This window comes from Ovis aries, chromosome 17, assembly GCF_016772045.2.
Source record: "Ovis aries strain OAR_USU_Benz2616 breed Rambouillet chromosome 17, ARS-UI_Ramb_v3.0, whole genome shotgun sequence".
NCBI classification, from domain to species: Eukaryota; Metazoa; Chordata; class Mammalia; order Artiodactyla; family Bovidae; genus Ovis; species Ovis aries.
The window spans coordinates 57,942,307-57,961,728 of NC_056070.1; the positions used below are offsets into that span (position 1 = coordinate 57,942,307).

At 48.9% G+C, this 19,422-nt stretch overlaps 1 protein-coding gene across 2 annotated transcripts in view; it reads left to right on the forward strand.

The window, feature by feature from the left end:
• Positions 1 to 19,422, forward strand: part of FBXO21 (F-box protein 21) — a 37,313-nt gene that overhangs the window by 13,893 nt on the left and 3,998 nt on the right. The window contains exons 7-11 of one of the 2 annotated variants that reach the window (XM_027956542.2): positions 945 to 1,081; positions 4,832 to 5,011; positions 6,779 to 6,911; positions 12,300 to 12,511; positions 13,875 to 14,032. In XM_027956542.2, the coding sequence (XP_027812343.1) occupies positions 945 to 1,081; positions 4,832 to 5,011; positions 6,779 to 6,911; positions 12,300 to 12,511; positions 13,875 to 14,032 (820 nt within the window). The remainder of the gene's footprint in view (positions 1 to 944; positions 1,082 to 4,831; positions 5,012 to 6,778; positions 6,912 to 12,299; positions 12,512 to 13,874; positions 14,033 to 19,422) is intronic. The other variant, XM_027956543.2, reaches the window with a different exon arrangement.

Below are 19,422 nucleotides of genomic sequence, written 5' to 3' on the forward strand. Positions count from 1 at the left end.
ATATATGTAGGTGGAGCTTACCTCTGATGAACTGTACAGTGTTTGAGGGCAAGGACTAGATTTTGTTGGTCTGCCAATGCCTGGTGAGACTCATTTTTTGCCTTTCCTATAAGGATATTGCTGTGGATTTTATCTGATTCATCACAGTGCCCCCTCTTGTCTGAAAACCCTCGAAGTAAATTCCTGGCTAGAAATAGGTACGCCTCTGACTCAGTGTGGTCAGATCGCTTCTTGTGAACAGTAAACAGTGAAACTAAGCAGGTCTCCCTTCTTGCACTGGCCTGCAGGGAGACTGGAGGAAATGAGTGACCGACTGCGTCATTGATGCTTATTTTTTGTTTGCTTTCTACCTCTCTGTTTTTATATCTGTTCTGTTGCTCTCTCTCAGACCTGTATTTTCTTTTGTCATATCTTACACACTTTTCTTTGAAATACCCTTAAGTTCTTCCTAGACAAAGGAGGGCCTAACCATAGGTCTATAGACTTTTGCCGTGAAGGCCAGACGGTGACTTCTCTCGACCTGGCTCCTCAGGCCAAATGCTGTCTGTCCTAACCGCTCAGTTCTGCCCTAGTCATGTGAAGCAAAATGCAAACCATCCAGAAACAGAGGAGTGTGGCTGTGTCCCCGTAGAACTTTGTGTGTGGACGTGGACACGTGAATTTCACAGTTTTCACATTTTATGAAATAGTGTTTGGTCAACTTCTTGTAAACATTAAAAAAATGCTAAAATTTTTCTTAAGCAGGCAATCCAAAAACAGCTTATCGATCTGATGTGGACTGTAGCCCGCAGAGCCCTGACCTAAATAAATAAAATACTCACCCATTTAAGTCTGCAAACCTATCCTCGCACCTGCTGCACAGTGGGCGCCGACTGGGAAGGTGTGTGGAAGAGGTGAGAAGGTGTGGTTTTCTGTGTGAAGCTAAAGCCTGCTTTCTTCTCTAGGTGTTAATCCGCAGAACAGGAATCCCCATCAGCATGTCTCTGCTCTACCTGACAATTGCCCGGCAGTTGGGGGTCCCACTGGAGCCTGTCAACTTCCCCAGCCACTTCTTACTAAGGTGGTGCCAAGGTGCAGAAGGGTAAGCCGTCTCTGACCTCGCGTGATTGCCCTCTGCTGAGAGAAGTGTAGCAGCGGAAGTTGTCAAGGGGACCAGGGTGGTGAGAGCTGGTTTGCTCTTGATTGTATCCAGGTCCATACTCTGTTCCGGGGAGAAGGGCAGTGTGCATTCTTCTGCCTTGTTTCTCCCAAGGGGAGTGTGACTCTCCAGTTATCTCAAAGAAAACAGTTTACTTTTGAAGGACTAACAGTTCAGGATCTTGTATGAATCTCAGTCTCTCTGTTCCAAAGCAAATCAGCGACAAAGAATTCTTTTTTTTTAAGGTTTTTTTTTTTAATTTTTTTAATTTTAAAATATTTAATTCTTACATGCGTTCCCAAACATGAACCCCCCTCCCATCTCCCTCCCCATAACATCTCTCTGGGTCATCCCCATGCACCAGCCCCAAGCATGCTGTATCCTGCGTCAGACATAGACTGGCGATTCGATTCTTACATGATAGTATACATGTTAGAATGCCATTCTCCCAAATCATCCCACCCTCTCCCTCTCCCTCTGAGTCCAAAAGTCCGTTATACACATCTGTGTCTTTTTGCTGTCTTGCATACAGGGTTGTCATTGCCATCTTCCTAAATTCCATATATATGTGCCAGTACTGACAAAGAATTCTTAAGCTATTTCTTCCCAGTCTTCCATAAAACCTCCCACAGAAGGGAGGTGGGGGTGGGGTGGGGGACTCAGAGGGAACTGGGCTGGGGAGAGGGAACTGGGCTGCCAGGTTCTTAATTTGCAAAAGCCAATAGGCATGTTCTCAGCAGGGGAGCTCCTTCAGGCAAGGTTAGTGCCTGCTTTGCAGACCAGGTTAAAGAGTTTTGTTTTGTTCTCTTTTTTTTTAAACCTGGTATCCTGTTGGACGTAAAGCTCCTTTACAGCAGTAGTCTAGCTTTTTTGAAAGCAGTTCATCAAATGGGTAGAGATGCCCTCTCTTTAAAAGTGCCCTTTAGAGGGAAAAGAAACAAAGTTATTTGATTACATCCTGTTATTTGAGACTACTTCCTGATGACTGGCCCTGGTACCCTTCGCTGAAGTGATGAGCAGAATGAAAGAAAGTAGCTGAGCTTTGAAGTTCAACTGGGTTCAGACCTCAGCTTCCTCTGGGCTTAAGTTTCTTCCTCTGTAAAACGGGGCCGATGTTTTTCATACAGTGGTTTGGAGGGTTCAGTGAGAGAACCCAAACGCTTTACACATGTGGTGGAATTCTGTTGCTGGTCTGTGTTTCCACCTCTGGGTTTGGGAAATAAAACACCTCCTTGGTATTCTTCTCCATTCTTTTCTCCCTTTTCTCCTTTCTAGAGTTTAGTTTGAAAGTATTTATTTCCATGCATATTTTTGTATTCTATGACATGTGTGTTTCCTTAAATAGGAAGTACAGGCTTCCCTTATTTCCCAAATATAATCTGTTTCTTCAGATGTATTGGATAGTTTCTCTGTGGGAGAGTAGGCACCCATTTTCCATTATTTTAAATGAAAAAAAATGCTTTTTCAGCCCATTCCCTCTCCCTGAGTAACTCAACAACTTCCCCAAATATCTAAAACGTCCTTAAATATTTATATTATTTAATGGTCCACCAAGGACTTCTGCATGATACAGAGCATTTAAAACACCAACTACCATGTTATTGACCGCAGTAACCCATTGCTGGGCACGTTTGTGTGTGCCAACAGGATCGTGTGTCCTTGTTTAGGCTCCAGTGAGTGTACACCACATTGCAGACGAACAGTGAAGGGGTTTGTTAGCACCGCAGACACCTGGCAGATGCTGAGACCCGTGAAGGTGTGGCCCGTGGGGGCGCGCGCGCCTGCGGGGCCCTCGGCCTCCATGTCTGCACCGAGACCATAGTGCTTGCTGACTGTGACCGTATCGTGAGTCTTAAAGACTAGGCGGCTGAGAGCCGCGTGGAGTCCTTCAAAATCACCCTGGCTCCTCTAAGCCTGAAGCCCACGCGCAGCTTTAGAGTCTGTGGTCAGGCCCTTGAAGCTCTAGTGTGGCAGCTGGCCCCAGAGCTTCTCTGGACTCACGGATTCACGTGAGGAGCATGGTGTATGTGTCCCTGCTCCGTCTGTCTGTCTGTGAGCACAAATGCTTCCACGTTGCAGTCATCTTTAATGTCCTTCAAAGGATTTTACTCTTTTCTATAGCCAGCTCTTTCACATCTTATTAGTTATTCCTGGGTACCTTTACTTTTTTTTTGCTATTGAAAATGGTCATTGTTTAAATGACACTTTTTATGTATTGGTGGTGTACAGGGGTATGGCTGATACTTAAATCTGGGTTGATTGTTGGCCCCTCTGCTGAATCAATTATTAGTGATAATAATTTGTTAGGGTTTTCAGCCTTTCTGTGTAGATAATCATATTTTCTGAATCATGACATTTTGTTTCTTCTTTTTTTTCCCCCCAGCTGTTATATGTTTGTGTCTCTTTCACTTACTGTGCTGGCTAGGTCCTCTTGAACACAGTGAATAGAAACAGTGATAGCAGGCACTCTGCCTTGGGTGTGACTTTACAGTTTCACCTCAGACATGATGTTTGGGAGCAGTACCTTTCATTGAGATGATCAAAACTGCCTTCTAAAGTTGTAATTTCCTGAGAGTTTTATTAATAACTAGGATTTCTATCCCCTCAGATTTCTTTTCTGTGTCTACAGATAGAATCCTACAGTTTTGCTCTTGTAGTCTGTGTGTGCTGAAGTTTTTTAGGGAACATCTAACTCAGTCATACAGATTTTGATCATACATCACTGTATTTGATTTGGTCATATTGTATTTAGAATTTTTGCCCATAAACTTGTGTCCATTTGTGTGGGTCTCCTAGACTAAAAAGGGATTGAAGAGCATTCCTTATTTCTGGAACATTTATATATGTCTTGCTAAAGCTGGGCTATTGATATGACTCAAGGAAGAAATCTGACAACTTTCTAGCAGCCCAAGAGAAAGTCTCTTGCGTGATTTGCAGTTGGCATAAGATCAAAGTGAAATAGTTGCTCAAAGGAGAAAACACAGCTTTCCCGGAGAGTCCCACCCCAGCCCTTCAGGCATCCTCCTCGGGTAAATGCCGTGTAGTTAGAGGTACTGCAGTAAGAACGCGCCTCCTAGGACCACCTCCCTGCCTGGTTCTGAGGTTGCCAGCCACCCCCCACCCCCACCTCACCCCGCCACCTCATGCGAGAGCTGGGTTTGTGCAAAGCAGTTCCAAGGGAGGAGCGGAGGTGGAGGCCAGGGACACAGCTCTCTGTGGTCCGGAGCAGGTTCTCACCTGAGCTGCCTGAGGGTGTCTGCAGAGCTGAGGCCAGAAGCCTTGTGGCTCCAGACTCCTCCAACTTTCATCACAGCCTCGAGGGGCCCGGGCTCCACACATAGTAACTGCTGCTCTGTGGAATTTATTGACTGCCTCAGGCATTCCAGAATTACCTCTCTCAACTGGATTTTGGATAGATCTACCTGGCAGTGAGTTTAAGGATTACTGTCTCTAAAAACCTATATTAAATGGCACAAACCAGTGCTGTTTCTTAAATACCAGTGTATCGCCATCTTACTCCATCAGAGTATGCATAAAGGTCAGCTTTCAGACTTTGAACAAGGCCTTGATATTTTCAGCAGAAATGCAACTGTGTTAACATTCTGTCTCTGATTTGAGCTGTTTATTAGGGGGTTTTGACTGGTTCAGCTCTAGCCTGAGCGACAGCTCACTACATTGCTGCTCTTTGGGCAGGACGACCCTGGACATCTTCGACTACATCTACATAGATGCTTTTGGGAAAGGCAAGCAGCTGACAGTGAAAGAATGTGAATACCTGATCGGCCAGCACGTGACCGCGGCACTGTACGGGGTGGTGAACGTGAAGAAGGTGTTGCAGCGAATGGTGGGAAACCTGTTAAGTCTGGGGAAGCGGTAAGGTTTTTTCGATTTTCCAGTTCTTTTGTAGAGTGTGCGTCTTTGGAGGCGCAAATTGCCTTACAGAGAATTTTATTTCACAAGCCTGCCTGCCATACTGAGAAGCATTGGATGCGCTCAGCACCATTGGGACCACAGGGGAGGAACCAGTTCCCATGACATAATACTGTCCAGACTTTGGATGTGCTCAGTGACTTTTCCTCGAGGTCTTTGCAATGGACTTGGACAAGGGCTCTTTTATAAAAGCTGAAAGCATTCTCCTGTAACGAAAACATTTTAGACTGGCGATTGGAAGAACTGATGCTGATGCAGAAGCTCCAGTACTTTGGCTACCTGATGCAAAGAGTTGACTCATTGGAAAAGACTGATGATCGGAAAGATTGAGGGCAGGAGAAGGGGGCAACAGAGGATGAGATGATTAGATGGCATCACCAACTCAATGGACACGAGTTTTGAGCAAACTTTGGGAGATGAAGGACAGAAAAGCCTGGCGTCTGCAGTCTTTGGGGTTGCAAAGAGTCGGACACGACTTAGTGACTGAACAACAATACCAATCACTTAGTTAAGGGAACCGGAGAAGGCAGTGGCACCCCACTCCAGTACTCTTGCCTGGAAAACCCCATGGATAGAGGAGCCTGGTAGGCTGCAGTCCATGACTGTAGTCCGTGTCGCAGAGTCGGACACGACTGAGCGACTTCACTTTCACTTTTCACTTTCATGCATTGGAGAGGGAAATGGCAAACCATCCCAGTGTTCTTGCCCTGAGAATCCCAGGGACGGGGGAGCCTGATGGGCTGCTGTCTATGGGGTCGCACAGAGTCGGACATAACTGAAGCGACTTAGCAGCAGCAGCAGTTAAGGAAACAAGCAAAAATACGAAACAGGCTGGCTTCTGAGTCCAAAGAAAATTGTCTTACAGGGAAAAAAGAAATTTATACATTGGAGTCATAGTTTTCTAATGGTAGAATTTTTTAAAAAATAGACTTTAGTCTTCTTTTAAAAAGAAAAAAAAACAAAAATCAGTTTCAGGGGGACTTCCCATAAAGTCCACTTTTCTAAAGTGGTCCAGTGGTTAAGACTACACCTCCTAATGCAGGTCTCTGGTCAGGGAGCGAAGATCCCACATGCCACACAGCCAAAAACACTAAAACATTAAAAAAAAAAGAAGCAGCAGCAGCAAGATTGTAACAAATACAGTAAAGACTTTAAAAATGGTCTGGATCAAAAAAAAAAAAGCAGTTTTAGGTTCACAGCAAAACCTAAGCAAAAAGTCCAGAATATTTACCCTCTGCCTCCAGATACGCACAGCCTCCCTCACGTCAGCATCCCCTCCAGAGGCATTTGTTACAGTTGATGAACCTACCATCCTTTACATTAGGGTTTGCTCTAGATGGTGTCCAGTCTGTGGATTTTGACAAATGTGTGATGACACCTGCCCACCACTATAGCATCATCCAGAATAGTTTGACTGTCCTGAAAGACCTCCATGCGCCACCTATTCAGAATCCACTTCTAATTTATGTATGGTGCTATTGAGGTGACTTCCAAGGAAAGCACTTTCACGATTTTAAATTAGTGGGGTACAAAATTTCTGTCTCTTTCTTCTTTTTATTAAGAGCACTATAACTTTGCTAAACAGAGAGGAAGTATCAGAATCAGAGAACGTGTGGGATTTGTGTCTCATTTGTTTTAAAACCTGGTCTTTGAAAAAGCAGGCCCTAACTCGGAAGCCAGCAGGCTAAAATGAAGCTTTCTCCCTCATAGGGAGGGCATTGACCAGTCCTACCAGCTCCTGAGGGACTCTCTGGACCTGTACTTGGCGATGTACCCCGACCAGGTGCAGCTGCTCCTCCTCCAAGCCAGGCTTTACTTCCACCTGGGCATCTGGCCAGAGAAGGTAATTATTTTATCTTGATGCTCTCCCCTTGCCATAGAGAGGGAAATCCTAATTGAAAGGCGGCACTTACCGGTTTATCCTTGGATTAACCTGGGGGATAAACGCAGATTTATTCAAAGCGTCACAGTTTTGACCGATCGACTGAATTTTTTGTTTCCTTTTATTCTCCTGAAAATTGGCTATCCTGCCAGGAGTTGCCCATTCTCTTTGTGATCAGCATCTTAAAGTCGCAGAACCACAAGGCCTCTGCCCTACCGCTCACCCAGTGGTGGCCCAAAGATGTCTTTTCCCCCAAGTCCCCCTCCTCAAGGGGAAGCAGAAGTTTGAAATGTTCATCCTCCAGCTGTGTTGTTAGAGACTAAACCGACCTGGAGATGTAGGAAAAGGAGATCTCAGATTTGCTCAGGTCTAGCTGCTGGGTGCAGGAAGGATGGTGCACACCTTTGGAAGCTGTTGGGTTTTGAAACCATTCCATGTGGATCTTGCAGGCTGGTGACGCCCCCTTGGCCAGCAGAAAGCCCTGTCAGCGCCTCCTGACCATGTTTGAGGTCAGCCCTGCTCCTGGCGAGCTGTGGGTACAGCACGTGTGGCTTCCAGGCGCAATGCATGTGCTGGGGCAGCTGCTCACTCCCGTCCCGCCCTTGCATGTCCCTGAGAACATGGTCATAGTCCACTTTGTTTGGACAGCCTGGTGAGAGAATTGACTTCTGAGCACTCTCAGGACCAACATCAAGAAATCGTCAGCCCTGTCACTGGAGAGTGGGAAAGCCTTCTGTAAGAAAGGAAATAGGCTCAGTGACTCAGCACAGCTTAGATTTATGGCGTCTTGTGTATTCATAGCATCACACATCTGCCGTAGTTCTGAGAAAGGACGCAGCAGTAGGAAAAGTCCTGGGCTCCTATCTTAGGGTGTTGCCTCCAGCCCAGACAGCAACCGTCTTCCCAGGACCTCCATGGGACCCAATAGAGAAAAATGAGACTCCCCCCGCCAAGTCACCACCTGCCTCCTAGCACCTTGTTGTCCAGAATTGAACAGTTGATTTTTATCTTTTTACTTTATTTTTGATACCAGTATATACATAACTAATTCCTGTCACTTTTTACTGTATGTTGGTTAAGGAATTTCATGATAGTTTGTGAGACTCATAGATGCTTTCAAAGTGTTGTTCCTCCCACGTAGATTCTGTACTGAAATCACACATCAGCCTTAGGAGGAGAGGGGTTGATGTTCCCTCTGTGAGGAGCGCCTGCCAAAGCCCTGGCGTCCTGCTTTTAATGCTGGGCTCCATTTAGGGCTCTTCTGCCATTTCCAGGGAGTTTCCTCGGCCTCCTCAGATGGCCAGGATTGCCTTCCTGCCAAGCAGATGTCACTGGAGCAAGTTCCAAAACCTGTCTCACACAACATTATTCTCCTTGACGTGGGCTGCTGGGACTCCCCCCGCACACCCCGAGCCCCCTCCGCTCCGTGTCTGAGATCAGGAGGGGAAAGTGGCCATTTCCTTTCCCACAGCTCACCTCCCCAGCTCCGTGAACTGTACTCCAGCTGCAGCAAGAAAGGAGGGCTGGGCCCCCAGTAAGGAAGACACCCGGGTGCAGAGCAGTTAGAAGAGGGTCTGCTCCAGAGGAAGTTTTGAGGTGCCCCTGGAAGGCCCAGGAAGGATTTCAGAGCAAGGAGTAGGTTCCTCCAGGGCTGGGGGGGACGACGGCTAGAGAGCTTAGGCTTCATGCCTCCAACACCTGCCACCCCCTCAGGGTGGATACAAGCTTTTTTGCCCTTCTGTAAATAATGAAAGAGGCATTGAGAGAAGTTTAGTGACCTGCCAGGGGTTCCTACAGGAGCTGATGGCACCAGGTGTTCAGATTCCAAGCCCACTCACACACTTCACCCCTGTGGACCGGGTCAGGCGAAATGGTCTCTAAAGAAGCCAACAGACGGGCACTTTCCACTTCCTGCTGCCAAACCTGCATCCTTGTGATCCAGTTATTCCTGCCTCCATTCTCCACATTTCAGTGGAAAAGAAGCCCCTCGGTTTCCCAAGGTGCACACCCCCGGACTCTGGGTCCAGCCTCCTGCCTGTCTAGAGACTGCTAAGCCGCCTTTGCTTCTTTTCCTGGATCTGCAGGTCCCTGTTTCTGCTTCTCTTGTCAGCATTAAACACGCTCAGGTCTCTCTTCATCTTTGAAAAAAGAAAAGACAAAGCCTTGCATGGCAGCCCTCTGCTTTGCCCCGTGGCTCCACCTTATCTGCTCCCAGCCCGGCCAGGGTCCTGGGGCTGACCTCCCCTTCGCCTCCTCCCGCTGCTCAGAACCCAGGGCTCTGTTCCCACCCCTCCTCCACGTGAACTGGAAGTCCGTGACCCCTCTTGTTAAACTTTTATCCTTGTTGCCAAATGCAGTGGATACTTGTCTTTGCTTATCTCTCTCGATCATGGAGGCCACTTCCCTACCACTCAGAATGCTCTGTTCTTTTGAATCTAGTTCCTGCCCTCCCGCTCTCCGTTAAAGGCTCCACACTGAGCGGGTGGGGGGGCGGGGGGGCAGTTCCTCGACTTCCTCCTGCTGTTCCCCTTGGCGATCATACCTGCTCTCCAGTCCTCCACTCCCCTCTGTAGGCCGATGGCTCCTGAATCCCTGCCCTCCTGCCTGGACCCTGGGTGCCACACCAGCAGGCGTCCACCACACATCTGCCAGCGCCTGTGTCCCCCTCTGACCGCAGAGGCTGCCTGCGCAGTCTTCTTCCTTCTCCTCTTAGATCCCTGAACGCATTTCAAGCACTGGAGTCAGAGTGACCGTAACCAGGTGTCACTCATAGCCCTTCCCTGCTTGGGACCCTCCGAGTGGCTCCCTCCTTGCCTGCAAGGTCAGGCTCCCACTCTCCACCGAGGCCTGCCAGGTTCTTGGTGGCCTGGCTCCACCAGCCTGTGCTTCCGCACGTCCACTCTGCACTTCCCGGGCTGCGGCGTCCTGCCACCCCCGTGCTCTTGCATCCGTCCTTTGTACATGCTGCAGCTCTGCCTGGAGCTTCCTTCCTGTCGCTCAGCTCTGCGGCTCACGCCTGCTGAGACGAGATGTCAGCTTAGCTCTCGCTTCTGACCCCCTCCTGCTCTCCACGCTGTGCCCTGTGCTCGCCCTTCCACATGCTCGTGCGCGGTGTCTGAAGCTGCTTGTTCACCCAAGTTTCCCCACTAGACAGTGCTTTTTAAGGACCGGGACCTTCTGTTTTGTTCCTTTTTTTTTTTTGTCCCAGGTCTTAGTTACAGCACACCAGACCTGCAGTCTTTGTTGTGGCAGGAGGGATCTTTCGTTGCAGCGTGTGAACTCTTAACTGGGACTCGTGGGATCTAGGTGTCTGACCAGGGGTCAGCAGGAGCCCCCTGCATTGGCAGCACAGAGTCTTAAGCCCCTGGACCACCAGGGACGTCCTTGTTTTGTTCCTTACTGTAGTTATTCCCCTGGCTCACAACACAATTCCTCCCACCCAGTAGGTACTTACAAAATTTTTAGTTGAATGAATAAGAAATGATGGGATTCATTAGCCTGGACATGTAGCTGGCGATGTCATGGTGGCCCACCATCAGCACAGGCCTTCGGGACACACTGGGCATGTCTTATGGCACCTTCTCCATTTCTGGCCTCCCCTTTCACCCCATCATTCCCCCCTCCCACCAAGGGAAGGACGTAGTTATCCCTGAACCTTATCTTCTTCGCTGACACTCTGAGTTCAAGACTTCCTTTGTGCTTTGAAGATTCCAAGTTAACATTTCTTTCACTTATCTGATAGGAAGGGGCTGCCAGGAAGGAGAGGAAGTCTGTGTCTGTAGAAAACTTGTCAGAAGTAATTAGTTGGAACTGCAGAGGGGAACACAAGAAGCTTACTGTGAAACCCGATGCTTTTAGCTACAAGGCAGAACTGTTGCTAGTGCCCCTGCATGATAAGGCCACTGCTGGGGGCGGCAGGTGGATGGGATCGGCTCCGAGCTGGGTCTGCTACTTGGGGTCCTGCCGTTCTGTCCACCTGATACGTGTTTGAGAATTTTCCTAACAGTTAATTACAATCCTCTTCTTCCTGCTTTGGTGTGAAGGTGACTGAGGCCTAGGGCTGCAAGTCAGCCCCAGGAGCCCCAGGTCCACGTTTTCACTGCATGTCTCCATAACCCCGTGACCTCAGGCACCTTGCTTAACTTCTCTAAGCCTGGTTCCTCTTCTGGAAATCGGCAGTGACTGGACTGCTGACCTCCAGGTTGGGAGGATTAAATGAAGTTAGAAAAGATGTGTGACAGGCTTGGCACAGTGAACCAGCAGGAGAAGAATATTCAGGAAATATTGATATCTTGCAAATCTCATTCTGGAAGACAAGATTGGGTTTTAAAATAATACCTTGCGTTGCAGAAAAATGCAATTTTCCCAGCACTTATACAGGCTCACCGTGTGTCAGGAAATAGGGGAGTTTTTAATCATTATTTGATAAGTAGATAAACTAATTCAAAGACAGAAGCAGTTGAGTTTGGCAGATTTGGGGCTAGAATCCAGTGTCAATAAATAGGAAGAGATCCTTTCTAAAACAGAAACACATCAGAGACCCTCATCTGACAGCTGAGACAGTAGTCGCTTGGTAATTGCTCATGTGAGTTAGCTTTCCTTGAACTTGTATTTTTCCATAGAGGCACTAAGTGCCGTGAAGAGAATAGAATCTCCAGCTCAGGCAGTTCTGCTCTACCAGCTCATCACGTAACTAAGTCCCAAGGAGAGGGCTTTCTCCCTGTTCTCCCGAACACTAAAGTCCACTGAGTTAGTGTACTTGACACGACCCATAGGCTCTCCAAGCCCTGGACCTACACACCTTCCTTCTTACATAGAGCATCATAAATGTGCTGTGCTGACGTGTGTCCATCTCCCCATGCCCTCTCTGTGACCCCTCCCCTCTCCTGCAGCCCCGAGGCCACTCTGCACTCAGCCTTTCCATCTTGATTGAAGCAGCTTTGCATTTCTTTTTCCAATTCATGAGCAGCAGGTTGAAAAGGTTTCCTTTCCGTGTGTAAGACATTGAGTCCCCCCACTGCCCAGGAACGTTTGGACCTGTTAGGCTTCACCTGGCCTCAGTGCACTCACGGACGACAACCCTGGCCTCCCCGTCCCATGTGGGTCCCAGCGCCTCATGTTTTAAATAGAGTTCCTCCCACTCAGGTTGGTTGGACTCGGATGCCAGGGTCAGCCACCAGCACATGAAGCGACTCCGGGTGTACATGGCACCAGTGGGGAGAGACCCCCGTGGGTCACAGAGACGCAGGTTGTTAGCCCAGCCCACTTTGCCGCCTTTCATCAGGTTACGCAGGTTTAAATCTATCGCTAGGAAACCGAAAAGGCCTAAATGAAAATATTATCTCCTAGTCTTTCTGTCTTGTCTTGAAGGTGCTTGACATCCTCCAGCACATCCAGACCCTAGACCCGGGGCAGCACGGGGCGGTGGGTTACCTGGTGCAGCACACGCTGGAGCACATTGAGCGGAAAAAGGAGGAGGTGGGGGTGGAGGTCAAGCTTCGCTCCCACGAGAAGCACAGGGACGTCTGCTACTCCATTGGGCTCATTATGAAGCACAAGAGGTGAGTGCTCCTGGCGCCCGCCCCCCACCCCCGCGTGGCTGCCGAGGACACAGTGCCGTGAGCGGCGGGGACCTGACTCGGTGCAGCAGAGACCAGGGCCCGTCACGGCAAGGACCGGAGACCAAACCGTGTATCTGACCTTTTTGTTTGTTAAGAAGCAACTGTCTTTCCTAACTGGGAGCTCTTCTAACGATTGTAGCGTCCTGTCTCTGGGGAGTGGAAGCCCTGTCGGCCGGATGCTTCCCCTATTCATCAGCCTCTCTGTCCCGCGGTCTCGGCTCCTTGGATCTGAGTTCGGTAGGGACTTACCCGGTGGGTCCTATGGCTGGTGGACGAGGCACAGTTAAGCTGTCCCCCAGAGCACCTGTGCTGGTTAACACCCCACCAGCAGGCCAGGCACTGAGAGGCTTGAGCCTCGCCACCTTGTGGCAGTGCCAGCCCTTGAAAAGTGTGCTTCTGTAGTAAGTGGCAAATGGCATTTCGTTGTGGTTTTAATTTTCATTTTCCTGGTTGCCACGCAGATCGAGGTTCTTTTCCTGTGTTTACTGGCCTTTCAAGTTTCCTTTGATTAAGTGCCTCTTCGGGCATTTGGCGTGTTTTTCAGTTGAGTTGTTAGTGTTACTGATTTGCAGTTTCTTTATTCTGTGTATTAGTCTCTATGGGCAGATAAATTGCAAATGTCTCTTCTCATTTTTTGGTTAGTGTTTTCCATTCTTTTACTGCATTCTTTTTTTTTTAAACTTTGTTGTGAAGTTTTCAAGTGTATGTGAGAGTAGAGAGAGGAGTGTAATGAACCAGGTGAGGTTCCCGTGTCTAGCTTCAAAGGTTATCATTATGAGGTCAGTCTTCATTTCACCTCCACCCCCTGACTCTCCTCCTCCTCCCTGGAGCAAATACCAGAGGTCATTTCATCTGTAGTTATTTTAGTAGCACTGAAAAGGTAAGGGATCTCTTTTTTTTTTTTTTCAAAAGACGTTTACCCTTTTGTTGTCATAATTCAGAAAAAAAATCAACAGTTTGTTAACCTCATCAAAAATCTAGTGGGACTTTGGTGTTTCCCCAGTTGTACTGTTCTCTGAGCAAACTCTGAAAGGCAGTGAAGGACAGGGAAACCTGGCTTGCTGCAGTCTGTGGGGTCACAAAGAGTCGGGCATGACTTAGCAACTGAACAGCAGCGGCAACGAGATAGAGTGAGCTTGTCAATAAGAGGGGTTCTTAAAGAGGTCAGGAGTGAAATTGATTCAGCGTAGAGTGAAGGCAGGTAGATCTGTAAGAACGTGAGCCTCGGAGAAGCCACGCCATCGCCTCTGTGTCCCGCTCCCCCATCAGGAAGCTGACGTGTGGCTGCTCTTGTGTTGATCAGGTACGGCTATAACTGTGTCATCTACGGCTGGGACCCCACCTGCATGATGGGCCACGAGTGGATCCGGAATATGAACGTCCACAGCCTGCCTCACGGCCACCATCAGCCCTTTTACAACGTCCTGGTGGAGGACGGGTCCTGTCGGTACGCCGCCCAGGGTGAGTGGCGGGCTCTGTCTGTACCTCAGACACACGTTTGAGCACTCGGATACTGCGGGCAGAGGTGGTCGGTTTGAGAGTCAGCAGTTGTCACACAGCCATCAACCTCATCAGGGCTGATACTCAGCTAAACATAGGTGGGTATGTATTTTTGCAGCCATATCGACCAGTTAGCTGGTCACTGCCCCGGGGTCTTCGCCCCTAGTCACCACCACACCCGTGTTCCAAGCTGTTGCCCACTTCTGTTCTGATCGGTCATTGCCTCTGCCAGCCCTAGTTTCTGAAAGTCCTGTTTCCTAGCCACTGCCTTTGGCTCCCTCCAGGCAGGGAGGGCCAGTCTTTGCCCTGCCCATACTGCCTGCCTGGACTGGAGGGCACGGAATGGGCTCTGCGGGGGAGCCGCCCTGCACCCTGAATCTGGCAGCCAGCAGAGTGGTGCTTGGGAGAGCTACACCCCCAGTGGCCGTCGTGGGAACTGCAGGCCACAGCTCTGGCTCTGAGAGCAGCGGGGAGTCAGTGGGTAGGTGCTTGGCAGGTGTTAGGGGCCACTGCCTGCCCTGACAGGTGCGCACCCAGGGCCCTCGTCGTCTTTGCCTCTCCGTTTAATGGGATGAGTTTATTGCATGCCTGCCTGTCAAGGCATCCACATTGTCCCTTTTATTCATAAAAATTAACACGAATGCTTTGCGGTGCTGCTCTGTGACAGCAGCCTTCCGATGTGTGTGAGCTTCTCTGAGAGCTCTAGATTGCCGTCATTGTTGTCGTCATACGCGTTTGATACGCTAGGAAATTGAAGCATGTTGAGATGTGTGAATTTTACAGAGTACGAACACAGGCAGCTTGGCAAAGAGCCTTCTGCCTAACCATCATGCTGAACCTTTTTGCATCTCACCTAAAACATAAGGTTTGACCTAAGTCAGTATTATGTTCTGGTAAATCCAGTAATAGAAATGTTAGATGTATAAAAATCTCAGAAGTGCCAACAAGACTAGAAAAGGGCTCATGTTAATTACTGTTAATTCATCAGAATATGAGAGAGGATCTTATAAAAGAGAACTTCCCTTTATTGAGACCAGAGGTCACCTAATCTCCATCAGCACTAGGGGAGTTATGAGAGGGGTCAGCGTGTACCCCATGTCAGACGGAGATATTGACAGTGGTTTTATTTAACATAAGAAGCTGTGTCAGAAAAAAAAATCCTACGAATTTTAGCAATCAAGTTATTTGGGAATTGCTGAATGATTCATGGCCGGTTTGCTCCCCCACCAATCACTCAGTGCGCATTTCAGACTGCACGTCATGGAGCGCATCACGAGAACAGAGGACACTGTCAGCTCTTGGGGCCGTGTCTGCGCCCGCACCTTATCCGGTCATTGCCCATTACACGGGGTTGTTATGAAGACTTGTAGTATCTGATATTTGGGTGTCTAGAAACAGCGATATTAACTTTGAAACAGGCTTTTTAGAGTAGGTAAAGCTGGGTGTTTGGTTTCAAGGTGTTCTGAATTTGTCCAGTGTCCCAGCGATTCAGGGATGCATCCTAATCATATCTGGGGCCAGCATGTGCTGTAAGGCTCCCTGCAAGGATACTGTAACGACATTGTTGTTTTATAAATGTAGTATCTGCTTATCAGTTTCACACTCTCTAAAACTGAGATCGAAGGATCACAGGTAAAGGTAGCAAATCGCCCTTTTTAAGGTTAGATGCTGGGACCTGCAGGAAACTCTTGGGACTGAGCGTGGGCATCCCTGTGTGATGCTGCTAGTACTTTACTGGCCTGCGGTCTGCATTTGCCCAGCACGTGTGTGCCCGGGGGTGCTGGGCTCCGGCATTCAGCGCTGAGGAAGAGCTCTGTCATAGCCCCCAGAGGCCGGCCCGCCCTGCCCTGGGGGGCGCTCTCCTCAGGGTTCTTCACAGGCCTGGCCTTCACTCCTATGCGTCCTTAATGGTTGTGTTTGGTTGTTATGTCTCTGTTCTCTCTTGGTAAAGAACAGTTCCTCAGTCTCATCTTTCCCCGCTTTTTACATGACTTTCACTTTTTTGAAGAGTCCGGATCAGTTGGCTTACAAATTGTCTTACCAGTCTGGATTTGTCTCACTGTTTCTTGGCGTATTGTCTGTAAACCAGAAGTTAATCTCAGGTTGTGTTAGATGGAGTTGGGGTTTTTGGCTGGTGAGCTTGCTCTCGCGTGCTGTGTGTTTCACGCTGCGTCTCATCCAGAGGCCGTGGGGTTCCATGTCCACTGTCAGGGAGGCGGAGTTTGGTCACTTGGCCAAGACGGTGACACCCTGTAAGGGATAGTGTTCCATCTGCAGTTAACAAGAAATCCATGGGGTCAAACTATGACCCAGTCCTGGGTATAACCTGTTCCCCAGTGATGACCTTTGTCCTTATGTCTGTTTTAGCTCCTGTTGGCTCTTCCTTCCTAAATCATGATATGAAAGTTGTAAGATGGTGATTTTCTGCTGTGAGTGTGCCCTCTAGTGAAGCAGAGCTTTGCCTCCTCTTGCTTTCCTCTCCACCGCCACCTCTCTCCTCTCCTTTCGCTTGCTGTCTCCTTTCTCTCTCCTTCCCGCCTCCTCGCAAGGATTGCTGGATTTTTTGTTTAGTCAATGTGTTATAATCATTTGGAACAATTTTATGCTCAGGTTAGCCCACATTTAGCCAGGGAGTGATCTTGAGAGGCTACATTTTAAAAACACTTATTTAAATATATTTTTGAACATATATGAGTTAATACATTTGCATTAAATTATTTTTAAACTTTCATCTTCTAAATTTTCAACCTTTGGCTGCATTGATCCTGGTAATCTGGGCAGAGCCCATTAATGAATGCCTTTCTCTTTGCTCTCCACAGAAGAGTGAGTTATAAGCCACATATGTGTGTGCCACCCTCAAATAGTTTTAGCCAGCAGCATTAAAAGATGTTTTCCATCAGTATTTTAATAGGCTCTACAGCATTTTGCGTGTTTGTAATTTTTCCTACCACTAGGGGGGGTGCTTTAGTATTTTTCTGATAGCAGGAACTCCTGTCTCAGCTTCCCTGCATGCTTTTTAGATCCTGGAGAAAGTGACTATCCCAGATGCTCTGAATTTAAGCCAGCTGCCACACTGCAAAGTCAGGAGTTGGGCTGTGCTGTGAAAACCTGGTTCTTGAGTGATTTGTGTGTGACGGTAAATCACCTGGTTGAATGCTTGGGTCCAAGTGCGCCCTCAGCCAGCGTCAGTTTCATCCTCCATGGTTTGTCCTCCACTTCCAAACTAAAGTTGCCTCCACAGCCCTCCACCCCACCCCCGCATGGACACCGCCTGCAGCAGTCTGCACACACTGTTAACTGCGGTGATTCCCCGTGTTGGGGCTGGAGTGTAAATTTGCAGCCACCTCACAGGGCGGTTTGGTGCTGTCTTTTAAGTTGTCAGAATCTCAAGTGCCCGTGTTCCTCTGACTTGGCAGCTCCCCCGGTCGGTCCCTCCACTAGAGACGCCCTCACACAGGGGGCCTGCGGTCCCCTTGTTGTGACAGAGAAACAGTCATGCTTGGGCCTCGCCTGGTCAGTGGAGGTGTATCCAGACTTGGGGACGCTAAGCTGCAGCCAAGTAAACCACATGCAGGTCAGTGCTTACTGGACGCTTTGTATGAATAAACACACGCTAGACAACACGGAGTTACCTTCTGAGTGCATTGAAGTATATTTAACTGCACGTATATGTGTTTATACTAGGACTGGGAAGCTAGACCCGCAGTCCTAGTGGTTTCCTCTTGGGAGGGCCTGACAGGTGCCCCCAGAGGACTCATGGGTACCGTTTCTAGGCTTTTACAGGGAGGTATGCGTATATTTTGATGTAGGTAGCTGAAAATTTTAAATAAAATCAGAAACATTTCTCAGAAAATATTGGGGGAATCAAATTCTTCCCACGATTTTTCCAGGCATTTTAAGTAGTCCCTGTTTAATAGTTTGCTCTTTCTTAAGTTTTATTTCACTTAGATTTCTTTCTTCAAAATTTTTTAAAACTTCAAAAAAAATTGTTTAACTCATATAGTGGATTGGGAATTATCTTCCCCTCATAACTCGTAGCTGCCAACTTCAGTGTCTGCTTTTCTCCTTAAAAAAGTGTCTTTTGTTAGTACAGTTTTCCTGTTTTACTGGGAGCCCAGGCAGGCAAACACACCACATTCAGTCTGTGCTCCTGGTGGACAGCTTGGAGTGGGGCAGTGAGCACCCCGTGGACTCTCACTGGCCCTTGCCTCTTGTTTTGGGCCCATGTTCAGAATTCCGTGCACCTGCCCAGTCGTGCTGTCCTTAAGCAGATGGGTGATCATGACCTGACAGCAACCTTCCTGCCCTCCTGCCAACACTCAGATGCCAAGTGTCAGCCAACACCAAGCTGCTGCTTAGTGATACCTAGAGAAAGAGGGAGAAAGGAGCGGTGCTGAAGCGCATGTCTGACTTTCTTCAGAGCAGGTGCTGGGCGTATTGTGGTCCAGACGGTTCTGTGTTGGGGGGATTGCCTGTCACCCTGGCCCCTGCCCACGAGACATGACAGGCCCCAGTCGTGACAGCCAGAAGTGCCTTCAGACGCTGCCGAGCATCCTGTGTGCGGCAGAGCGGCCCCAGATGAGAGCAGAAGGGACTTTGACCTCTTGTTGGTGATCCCAGATTCCCTGCCATCATCTCGAACATCTCTGGGGCAAGAAAAGCCAACAGGGAGGCAGCTGGCCAGGTTAGGGCCCGTGGCCGTGTTCGCATCCCCATTGGCCTCCCCAAGGCGGGTACACCTGTGACCCCTCATTCACTGCAGGAGGGCCGCATGGGCAGGACAGCAGATTTTTTCAGTCGGCGGCATTTTAGAAAGTCCAAGTTTGTTTTAATGTCGAAAGCAAGTGTAAAGAAGGAAGTGAAGTCATCTTCACACTCTGGTGGTCACAGCAGGGAGAAACCAGTTAGCAGAGCCCCCAGTTTCCTCTTGGACTCCCCAAGCGCCTGTTTGCAGAGCACCGTCCCGCAGCCTGCCTTCTGAGGCAGCCTGTCCGGGCCCTGGGGTCTGTCCCAGCCCGTCCTCCCTGACTGCTGCTGGCAGGACAGTGCACAGGGGCGCCGCTCTTGGTCTGCTTCCCCAGCCCTGATGGAGGCCTTGGGCCGAGTCCTCACTCTTGCTGCTGTTGGCCCAGCCGCTAGAGGGCATCGTGAGTGGAGCCTCTCGTGGAGCCCTGTGAGAGGATCACAGGAGCTGGAGCCCGGGCAGGTCTCGTGGTGCCTGGCGCACCGTACATGCCCAGTTTAAAAGAGGTCACTTAAAATGTGTAGCTGTATGCACGTGTCACATAGCAGCGCAGGTGTTTGGCCTTCCTGTCCTTTTATAAGATGTGTTTTTTCTCCCGCTTCCCCCG